The sequence below is a fragment of the Octopus sinensis genome, unplaced genomic scaffold (assembly GCF_006345805.1).
Source record: "Octopus sinensis unplaced genomic scaffold, ASM634580v1 Contig17331, whole genome shotgun sequence".
Classification (NCBI taxonomy): Eukaryota; Metazoa; Mollusca; class Cephalopoda; order Octopoda; family Octopodidae; genus Octopus; species Octopus sinensis.
Window position 1 is genome coordinate 1 of NW_021834977.1, and position 11,925 is coordinate 11,925.

The 11,925-nt window shown below is 36.0% G+C and overlaps 1 protein-coding gene across 1 annotated transcript; it reads left to right on the forward strand.

The window, feature by feature from the left end:
* Positions 1 to 4,779: 4,779 nt before the first annotated feature.
* Positions 4,780 to 11,366, forward strand: LOC118761783. Its single transcript, XM_036499936.1, has 4 exons — positions 4,780 to 4,984; positions 7,339 to 7,424; positions 8,846 to 8,973; positions 11,190 to 11,366. The coding sequence occupies exons 1-4, from the start codon at positions 4,895 to 4,897 to the stop codon at positions 11,363 to 11,365; spliced, it is 480 nt and encodes a 159-aa protein (XP_036355829.1). The 5' UTR covers positions 4,780 to 4,894; the 3' UTR covers position 11,366.
* The last annotated feature ends 559 nt before the right edge of the window (positions 11,367 to 11,925 follow it).

Here is an 11,925-nt window from a genome sequence, read left to right on the forward strand (position 1 = left end):
TTAAGCAACAATCCAGATTAGACTGTATAAAGAAATCAAGAAAACGTTAGTGAATGTCATCAGCTATGATGAAAATTGAATATGTGCCGTGTGCCATAACAAATTTCAGAAAAAGTTAGACAGAAATGTAAAAATTCTAGACAATGTCAGCTCATGGTAAAAGAATAGAAAGTTCAAGGACGTAAGGTTTGTCGATGTTATACCTAGTAGTAAACTAGTATAGAGTAGTCGAAAAGAAAAGAGGTTGGAGTAATGAATTACCAAGTCGTATCCAGTTGTTGAGTCATTCTGTATTCATAACATCTGCAATAAAATCAACATATAATATAGCTGAGGTATCCGTGTCGATGCAAGGAAAAGTTTACGCCTTCTATCTCCTGACATATTCTAAAAAATTAAACACTCAGGATTGATAAATAAAATCGATATATAACGTCTGTCTACAGCCTCTTCAGACCCAATACAGCGACAGGCTGTTTACTGCATTCTTATTGAAGAACAGAAACAGTCTCAATGAGAAAAATTATGACCACGTTGGATGTAATAGAATAAATTGGTGAACATTGCTGAAGATTGAGCTAAATAGCTGGCTCTAAAATAGATCGATAGACGTATGGATAATGAGGTCGACTAGATGTCTATATGATATAAATATATGAAGGCGGCGAGCTGGCAGAATCGTTGGTACGCCTGTAAAAATGCTTAGCGGTATTTCGTCTGCCGTTACGTTCTGAGTTCAAATTCCGCCGAGGTCGACTTTGCCTTTCATCCTTTCGGGGTCGATTAAATAAGTACCAGTTACGCACTGGGGTCGATATAATCGACTTAATCCGTTTGTCTGTCCTTGTTTGTCCTCTCTGTGTTTAGCCCCTTGTGGGTAGTAAAGAAATAGGTATTTCGTCCGTCTGTATGTTCTGAGTTCAAATTCAGCCGTGGTTGACTTTACCTTTTATCCTTTCGCGGTCGATAAAATGAGTAATATTTGCGCACTTATCGGTCACGCATCGGAAAAACCTGTGTTTGAATCTGTCTCACTCAGTAATGGTTACATAATACACAGGATGCATGATAGGGTGCTCCCTGCAGCAGTATCTCATCTGTAATAGCAAAGGATATCGGCATGACGATCACACGGCAACATTCTTCATACGAATCGTACGATGAGCATCACATGGAATGCACTTGGGACATTTGCCCTACTGTGAAACGAGGTGGTCGGCAATTACTCCATACTTTCAAAATAATTAAAGGTGACTGCAGGTATGGTCTACTAGATCGTGACCTGTTCAATACTGAAACAATTTGCAGCGCTAAGTCATTTCTGCCGACAATAAAAGGAGTGCAATCTTCTGTTAAATTAATACCTAATGCCTCTGATAAATTCTGTGCTCCCACAATCATACATATTACTCTCGAGGAAGATGTAGTACAGGAAATAGATACATTGGAAGGTGTAATTAAAAATACGCTCTCGGCTGGCATAGTGTTACTTCTCCAGTCGTCTGTGTTAGAAAGAAAAATGGACGACTGCATATGTGTCCCAACTTCAAAGTTCACTGAAATTTGAAATGAATCGCCCAAGTATCCGATTAGTCCAAGAAAGGATCGCAGTTCCTCAGTATTTTTTTGGTTGATTTAATGCCATGAATCTGTAATCGCGTAAACCAAGTATACCCCTCTTGTAGTATTGATGGTGCAGAGCTTCTGACTATTTTCATCGAGCTCGATCTACCAAGACACGTCGGTTAAGTCAATCTTACCGAAGAATCTTGCACCACTGGTCATGCTGAACGTGGATAAGCTACTGTGTGTATCTTTTCTTCGGTAAGATTGACTTAACCGACGTGTATTGGCAGATCGAGGTCGATGAAAATAGTCAAAAGCTCTGCACCATCAATACTACAAGAGGGGTATACTTGGTTACGCTATTACAGATTCATGGCATTAAATCAACCAAAAAAATACTGAGGAACTGCAATCCTTTATTGGACTAATCGGATACTTGGGCGATTCATTTAAATTTTAGTGAGAAAACAATTAGCATGCAGAAACTAACTACTGCCAATCGTTTTCAGTGGAGTGACAAGTGCCAACACGAATTTGAGAATATTAAAGACGAGGTATACAAAGAATCAGTGTTGAAGTCAGTTAATCCTAAATTACCTACCGAGCTGACGATGGATGCCTCAATGAACAGTATTGTGAAAATACATTCACAAAATGGTCGCGTTCTTCTATGTGTGTCGAGAAAATTGACACCTGCTGAATCTAATTGGTCAAATATCGAGCGAGAAGCGTTTGGCATCGTATGGGCCGTTACCCGTCTCCAACAATTCCTGCTAGGTAAAAGACTCAAACTTAGTACGGATCATAGACCTTTAAAATATATCTTCCACGAATGTTTCTGCAAAAAGCAAGCGATGGGCTATTCAATTAATCGCGTTAGATTTTGATATGTCGCATATCTCTAGCTCTTAAATTCCTCATGTTGACGCAATGTTGAGATTGCAAGCAGCAGCTGAGCAAATGAGTGAAAAATATTACTGAATGTGACAGCGAATCAAACGCAGAATCATAACCAAAAACAGACATCGCGAAACAAGTGTGACCTCTCTTTGAAACGCATGGGTGACAGAATTCTATATTTGCGAACAAGAATGTTCCCTAACAACTACTCTACAGGGTACTTAGCGATAGTCATGATACACATTTGGGTATTCAACAAATGCTCGATAAAATTTCTCTTGATTATTGTGGCCAAACATGTCTTGGGATGTGACTACCTTCATTTCTAACTTGTCAACAGAATCGAAGTACGAAAGCTGATTCGACAGCGACGTGGAGTAAGGATGGTCTTCGGGAACGTATTCACGTGGATTGGGTTTCCATGAACCGCGTTAGAAATTTACTCGTTGTCGTCAATTCGTATTACAACTACATCAATGCCATTTCTTGCACCTCACGCGAAAAGGAAAATATACAAATGTGCTTGATGCATCCTTTCGGTCAGAAACTGCCAAACGTTATTGTATCAGACAACGCATCTGATTTTTCAGCATGGAAAGGGTGGTTATCGACCCGTAGCATAGAGAGTATGTATACATCTACTTATCATCCACAGTCAAATGGGTAAGCCGAGCGAAACCATCAAACGTGCCTTATCTGTTTGGATTCCTGTCGTTGCCGTTTGGTATCCCTATTTACAGCGAGTTCTAATCATCGTTCTTCATCAAGTGGAAAAACTGCTTCTCTTTGGGAAAGTTTACTCGAATGACCATTACGTACCAGCTGCAATCCACGATTCATACCATTTTCTAACGTCTGGTACCGCAACAAATACATGAAGAAAGCAAGTCCCGTTATATATCTGGTACAGAAAGGCGCGAATATTTGCGATCGTTGCATACGAAAACAAAAAGCTGGGTAGCTAGTTTCGACCAATTCCTCCCGTCAACGGACAGTTGTCAACCCACCCAGGTAGGAATTGACTCGAGATTAGGCAATAACAATTGTGGCGTCAAGTTAGAGAAACCCGAAACTCAAACGCACGGAGTCGACGAGATGATGATTGGAGTAAACTGGCGATCCGGCAGAAAAAGAAACCCACCGAATCGACTTTCTTATTGAGATGGCGAGTGTCGTGTATTGAACTCCTAATGAACATATAACAAATGCTCTATATTTGTTTAAATAATTAAAATCACACGTCATATGGTATCTATGAGCTCGTCGGGTTTTTTTCCTTAATATATATTTATTTCTTTATTGCCCACAAGGGGCTAAACATAGAAAGGACAAACAACGATGGACAAAAGGATTAAGTCGATTGCATCGACCTCAGTGCGTAACTGGTACATTTAATCGACCTCGAAAGGATGAAAGGCAAAGTCAACCGCGGCGGAATTTGAACTCAGAACGTAACAGCAGGCGAAATACTGCTAAGAATTTTTTTCTTAATATATATTGTGATTAAAATGAACGTGTACACAATTGCTTCCAACGCTATTTCGTCTGTCTTTACGTTCTGAGTTCAAATTCCGCGAGGTCGACTTTGCCTTTCATACTTTCGGGGTAGATAAATTCAATACCAGTCGGGTACTGGGGTCGTTCTAATCGACTTCCCACTCCCCCAAAATTTCGTGCTTTGTATCTAGAGTAGAAAAGAGATAGAAATTTGCAGTTTACGGATATTTGATCCTTGTCCCTATACCGGTTCTTATGAAATAAGCAATTAGCAAAACTTGACATATCGTTTTTCGTCCAGTCTATAATTCCAACTCTATATATGATTAACGTTACTACTCTTGAATTTATTGCTTCAATGAGGCTTTTGGAATTCCGTTTTGACTGCAATACTTTTCTTACACTCCATGTCTACTCCCTACGGGTAAATTATTTAATTTCTTCATTTTTTTTCTCTCGTCTGCTTCCAGTATACCCAAGTACTTATACCACTGACCTTTCTGAACCGTCCTCATTGTTTGCTCATTTGGCATTTCAATTCCCTAGCCTCTTTCAAATCTTCCGTGTTTCATTTTCAATATAGCACACTTTTCTATCCCAAAATCTATAGCTACGTCATTTGAGAAAATGCGGAGAGTATGCACAAGACTTTCAAGCTGTGTCTCATTTATTATTATTATTATTATTATTATTATTATTATTATTATTATTATTATTATTATTATGATTATTATTATTATTATTACTATTATTATTATTATTATTATTATTATTATTATTATTATTATTATTATTAATTATTATTATTAATATTATTATTTTGTAGCTTGCTACAGTGATAAATATCAACGTGCTGCTGCTTATACCAACTATAGTTATTGGGATAACTGGTGGGATTTTAGGCGCGTTCTTTACGTTTCTCAAACTGAAGATGGCGAGAATGCGGAAAAAGCTACTTTTCAAAATGCCGAAACCGATAATAGCTAGAATTATTCACTGCATCGAACCTATAATTTGCATGGTATGAAAACACTCTTTCGTTTTTTCTTCTTTATACATATATAAACATAAATTTCGTTAACATAAAATGTAGTTCATACACAGGATCTGCTTCATATGAATTGTATACAATTGAGATATTGAATCAATTATATGTGAAAATCTACCTTACATGATAATCCAATAAATGCATTTCATACTACAGGTCTTGTGTAATAGGTACGAACAATATTAGTCTGTTACCCGATAGATTTTTATCTCTAAGTTACTTGAAAATGTTGGATTGATTTGAATTGTTTCTTCACTTCTTACACTTTTGCCAGCGAAAGTATACTAATTTTGTGTCTGGACAAACAAACAACTGAGAGCTATTTATAATGTATTCCAAATTTGATTCAACTAAACATTTCTTTCTTATTTGTGCAAAAGTGTATACACTCTCTGCGTGGTAATTACTGTGTAACTATACAACCTTTGGGTGGGGGGATATTTTGAAAGGAGTGCAAGTTATGTCTACACTAACGTGTATTCAGGTGCATAGATGAATGTATAGATGAACAAAATAATGGAAACACCAGTTCTGTATTTTCTAATGAAGATTATTCGTTTATCATAACTTGAATTGCTTGCAAGGGATATGTAAATGCATTTCTGGCATCTAGAACCTAATGTTTATAACCTTATACCTTATCTTTTTTCAGTTAATTATACTTATATATAATGTGCAACCTTACTGATTTTAAACAAGGGAAATTTGTTGGAGCTCGGATGGCTGGTGCCTCAGTTTAATTATTACATTCCAAAAGCAAGGGAAAGTGAACTCTGAAAAGAGTGATTCCGGTCAGAATATCATCAGAAGTGACCAATAGATCAACGGATGATGAATCGTCTTTCATGCTTTTCCCAAGCTCTGAACGGGTTTAAGTCTAGTGGCAGCCCAAAGAAGCCTATCATCCTACTGCTTGGTCCCAGCCGTTAAGTATGGAGGTAGGTCTGTGATGATTTGGAAAGCCATATCTTGGATTTCTCTTGATCCTACAGTTGCACTGAATGGCAGAGTGAAATTTCAGACGTATTTACAAAACTTGGGCGACCAAGTTCATCCTATGGTGCAGGCATTATTTCTTAATGGTGAAATAATCTTCCAAGACGATAATATGCCAATCCACACTGCTACAGTCATTAAAAATTGCTTTCAAGAACACAGAAGTGAAGTGAAACACTTACATTGGCCCATACAATCACCAGATCTAATTATTATTGAACATTCATGGTGTTACTTTCGAGTAACAAGTAAGGAATCGCTCCCCTCCAATGTCACTGAAGGCGCTGGAACAAGTCTTAATTGATGGTTGGCTGAAAATATCTCTCGCAACTGTTCAAAAGCTGTATGAGTCTTTTCCTGGACGTATCGCAGCAACTATTGCAGCCAAAGGCGGATCAACTCCTTATTAAATAATAAAACTCTTATTTAGCAAGGTGTTTTCATTAATTTGTCCAACCCCTATATATCTTATAAGAATATAGTACAGTATTTATTATCTCTCTATCTGACATATTTTTTGACAATACTAGATTCAGTCGCAAGTTTCCGGTGCCGTTTAACTTATACGTTATTATAGAACATGTTTCACTGATATGATGGGATTTAATATTCAAAGCTTTTAAATCCAAGAATGAACATCCTGCTTAAATAAAAACACATAAACTAATATTAAACTTAAGTAATTCAAAAAGAAATTGCTTGTCAAGAAATTTATTGTAAGTTTTATTACAATTTTTATGATTATTGATGAAGATTATGATACATCAGATGATTCATTTCTTATCTATTTAGTCGAGTTCGGCAAAGTTTCTGCGTTGATATGGAGGCCTAATAAAACCGAAACTTATCTGAATTTTGTCTTCCATACTAATGTTTAAATGTTTAAAATAATATTAATTATTGAACTTATATTGTCTTTTCTTTCTTGCATAATTTTCTTTATTTGTTTTGCTATTACTCACAATGTTAAATATTTTTATACTAAAAGTTTTGATTCAAGTATTACAATGACAAGTTAGACAACACTATTTTAATAGAGAAAAAGGCCGCAGAATAGTTAACATGCCGCGTAAAATGCTTTGCGACATTTCATCCGTTTGTACGCTCTAAGTTCAAATTTCACCGAGGTCCACTTTGAGTTTCATTCTTTCGGAGTTGATAAAATAAGTACCAGTTGAACACTAGGGTCAATATAATCGACCTTCCTTCTAACCCCAAATCCCTGGCCAAAATATGAAACCAATATACGTACTATTTTTAGTTGATTTGTTTTACACTTATATCTATGTAAGTATATAGTTATGTACTGATCCATATATACTCTTGACCAGGTGATAATAGCGACAGTGTATATCTATATACCCGACAGTTTCGGTTGCACACAGTTCACCTGTATAACAGAAGACGGAAATACAACGTAAGTAAACATATGTGATTTTAACAGTAAAATACAATAAAAATATAAAGAAAGTGAAAGTTAAATGACTAAAACGTAATTTCTGTGCACTGGTATTTTTATTTAAGTCATTTGTCTGGAGACAGGGATTTGTTATCCCTCTGTTTATGATGCTTTTTAATAGTTAGAATGCTTCCTATAAAACGAATATGTCACTTACAAAGAAACAAAGTTCCATAAGTGCTATTTTCATTATAACAATGGTGAGTGTAAAAGTTAGCTTATAACTTCATAATATTGTTTTAAGATTTTGCTTGGCAGACTCAAAACTTGAATTTTAGTCATTAGAGTTCTTGGGGTTTGTGGATATGTAAATGAATTAGTGTGTACATAAATGTAGGTGCTCATGGAAATAAACTTGCAATTATCTCGTGGTTATGCATTTCACTTTAGTGCACACATATTTGTGCTTCGTTAATGTTTATATCTGTGTGCGTATTCATGTGTTCCATATGTAAATGTAACAGTGAAGAATATTTGAAATTTTGCGAATCGGGTTGTTGTTTTTTCTTAGCAAAACCAGCATTTCTAAGCTTTTATGTTAATCTGTTATTCAGTGCATCTAAAATAGTAGGTACAAATGAAAGTCAATAATCTGGATATAAGAACTATAGAAGTTGTATCTATTTTCAATCTTAGACGAGTTATTCATCCACCGAGCAGTTGATGTCTACAAAAGTGTACTATTTTGCTCCCTAACCCGTTCAACGTTACCTGACTTATGTGTTTACATCAGGTTCCATCATTTTCCCTTATGATTAAAGCTATAGATACACTCTTTTTCTGTTGCGCCTTTAGTATGGCCGTTAGAACAATCCTTCATTTGGATTGGATTGTAAAAGACTTTTGCAAAAATGTCGTATCTCATGGGAAGGTAGTACCCTGCGAACATTTGTGGACAGTTACTGATGACATCGTGTACGTTGGTAGGCACAATTGATATTTTGGTTACGTGGGGGTGGTTACATGTAACCTAGTTAATCGGGGACTTAATAATTGTATTTGTTCCAGATTATCGAAGGCATTGGTACCATGTGCAATGCAAACTATTGTGTCAATGTTGCTCATATTCTCAAGCTTGCAGAATATGTACCAACACATAACTTGCAGAATATGTAGCCATGTTTCTCTACCAAATTCCTGCCTAGCTCCACTTGGTTCACATGGAGTAGCTGTATACACTCCAAGTATTACTGACTTGTCTCTTAGTATTCATACACGGATTTCCAGACCAAGGGTTCTAACAAAATCTACAAAGTGCAAGTTGATATCCTAAGTAGGCTACCGCCATAGTTTCGTTGGGTCAGAGTATGCGAGTCAACAAACCTAAGCCGGTACGAATGACAGATTGTATATTTTGTTTTTCATGATTATTTTCGTAGTTATGGATGTTATAATGACACCAGGGCAGATCCTGAAGCAGAACCAAATGTGATACATTATAAATGTAACAAAGGCTCCATGAAAAAAACTGGAACTATGTGGTACACTAATGGAACATATAATGAAGGTACGTGGTATATTGTTTCGTATGTCAAGCTAAAAGCGAACCGATTCCGATAAAATTGCGAAAGAGTTAGAATATAGACAGGAATAAAAAAAAAAAGATCCAAAGGTTTCATAATCACCGGACCTTTCAAATACTTTAGAAGACATAAATACATTGCAACCTAAAGTAACAATGCAAAGAAGTTCTTTTATTTTAGATAGAAGACCCCGTCCTCCTCAAGAAAAGATATGAACTAAACACACCTTGGCTTTACGGAAAACACAATATGAAATTTTAATCAAGTCAACATTACAAACAAGACGTTTAATTACCTACAACCTGCAATATGTGGCAATAAGAAATTGTTTCGAAAATTTAAAACTTGAAGATATCTACTGAGGAAGTAGAATAAAAGATAAGAACACTGCAAAAGAATTTATTAAAATTTGCTAAAATAATAAGGTGTTTTATTGTTTGAAACAGATACTTGACGCTGATGAAACCTGTGGATTCTGGGAAATGCCAAAACGAAAATTTAATAAAGCACACAAAAGTCAAGGATTTCAGAGCCTCTAAAGACTGGAAAGCTTAGTTGTCACTTGCAAATTGTAGCCTATATTTTTAAGCGCCTACGTTGTCGCAGGCACTCTTTAGGTTCTCCCAGCGCTCGACCTTATGGAATATTCTTTTCTACTCTAGACACATGTTCCGAAATTTTGGGGGAAGGGGCCAGTCAATTAGCTCGACCACAGGTACTTAACTTATCAACCCCGAAAGGATGAAAGACAAAGTCAACCTCGGCGGAATTTGAACTCAGAGCGTAAAGACATACGAAATGCCGCTAAGCATTTCGCCCGGCGTTCTAACGTTTCTGCCAGCTCGCCGCCTTAGACCTTATGGTATATTGAAAATTTGATATCTGGAGGGAGGGAGGGAGGGCTACATCAAAGTACTAGTAATCTTTTTCAAGTGAGTATCTTGGAGCAACGTGAATTGATGTTCCTTGCTCGAGAACACAACATATCGCCCAGTCCAAACGTCAATGAAACGAAATCGACGGCGGCTTATTTTTGGTCGTGCATTCACTATTCTTTGCATTTAATAACAGACTTTGTCTGTAGTGTTCTCAAGGGATGATAATAAGTTTTATACAGAAAAGCAGTAGCAGTGAGAGGAAGATCATAGATCTCGTCAGAAAGACACAAGTACTTTTGATGTCTTGATCGGTTTTACTTAAGGAAAAATCTGGTCCAGATTGGGGATTAAGACTTTGCCTTAATATGCAAGCCACTAAAATTATAAAAAGAAAAGGAGTCAGAATTCCTTTCTGAAAGTATTGTAATGCTGCAGAAAACTCTTTAGTAGAACCGCCTGTGCTTTGCATAAAGTTTGATAGGTCTTCATGATTGAAGGTGATGATGGTTATATGAATTATATCTGTGATACCGTAATTCAACAAAATATATAAGGAGGTCCTTCTAGTGACACTGTAAAAATAGCTTGGAAATATTCACAAGTACAATTGATACTATTTACTTTGAAATTCTTTTCCTTGATTCTTGAAGAGCAAGGTTCTGCTATGATTCGTTAAGGTGTTTACAATGAGCTCAGTTCCTACACTGAGCTGTACAAAGAGACAATGCACATCAAACTATTTCTTCGCCTCTCAAATAGGTGGTGGTGATGATGAACTATACGAGAGAAGACAAAGTCCCTCATCACCCTAGAAACTCTCATTGCCCCCTCTCACAGAGCCATCGTTTTTATGATAAGAACATACCCTATTTATCTTATTTATAATTATTTATTCCTAAAAGTATTCCTCTTCAAATGCTTTCATGTGTACATACAGTACCATGTCCTTTAGGAGTTGATATTTTCATGCATAAAAGTGGATGTGTTACGATTTCTTTTTCATTTTGTAAACCTACATCGGTACCATTATCATCTTATAACATTCATATCAACGCGAAAATATGTTGCTTCGATTTACGTGTTTTCATGTCACAGCAAGTTTCGAGAACGCATTTCTTCCACAAAACGAGAAATTTTTGTACATATGTATGATGATTTCATTGACGCGCACCTCATATATGTTATTTTATCTAATTCTTCAAATTTAAATCGTTTAAAATTGAAACCAAAGTTGTTCTACATTGAGTTGTAGAAGTGTAGTTTATTACCGTGAAATAAAATTATGTATATCAAGAACAAATTCTGTCATATTTGCATTGCAGTTGCCACCTTATTACTTCTACCTGGAGAAGATGCAGTGAAAAATTTATTTTCAAGAAATACACATCTTAATTTCGGATTTCCTTCTGTAGCATGCGTACTGGTCCTGCATTTTCTGTCTGTTTCTTGGGCGTCGGGAACAGCTGTTGCATGCGGCATCCTCGTCCCAGTTGTGTGAGTTGTCGTCTTTTGTCATAATATGATAGTGTTATTAATATTTTGTTCTGCAGAGAATTTAAACCAATGTATTTAATCGCGTCTTCATTAACACATTGGCGGCTATCGGTAGAGTTTTCTGAGAGGTGTAAAGAAAGATATTTTTAAACTGTATTTTTTGCAGTTACAATTTTGTTAGATAGTTGTATAATGGCTACTTCAATATGTTATGGTATGCAAAATGGTGGTTTAATAAGTTTGATATTTGGAAACTCACTCATGTTAGATGTTAGATGCTAAATTCTCACAATACCAATTAATATTTGGACAATATAGCTGACAATCATGAAATAGATTATACTAGTGTGCTGAGTTGTGTTATTTAAATCTATAAATACGTCACCTCATCTCATATGCTTTTATGCATGCACACATACACATGCATGTACGTACACACACACACGCATACACGCATACGCATGCACGCACATGCGTATATATATATATAATATATATATATATATATATATATATATATATATATATATATGTATTATGTATGTATATATATACACACACATA

What these genes read in the sequence shown, in the direction of transcription:
- LOC118761783 (XM_036499936.1), top strand. Translation starts at nt 4,895, where the DNA reads ATGGCGAGAATGCGGAAAAAGCTACTTTTCAAAATGCCGAAACCGATA. An exon ending in TCGAACCTATAATTTGCATG is followed by an intron (nt 4,985 to 7,338) that starts GTATGAAAACAC and finishes ACTCTTGACCAG; the next exon opens with GTGATAATAGCGACAGTGTA. An exon ending in TAATGGAACATATAATGAAG is followed by an intron (nt 8,974 to 11,189) that starts GTACGTGGTATA and finishes TTTGCATTGCAG; the next exon opens with TTGCCACCTTATTACTTCTA.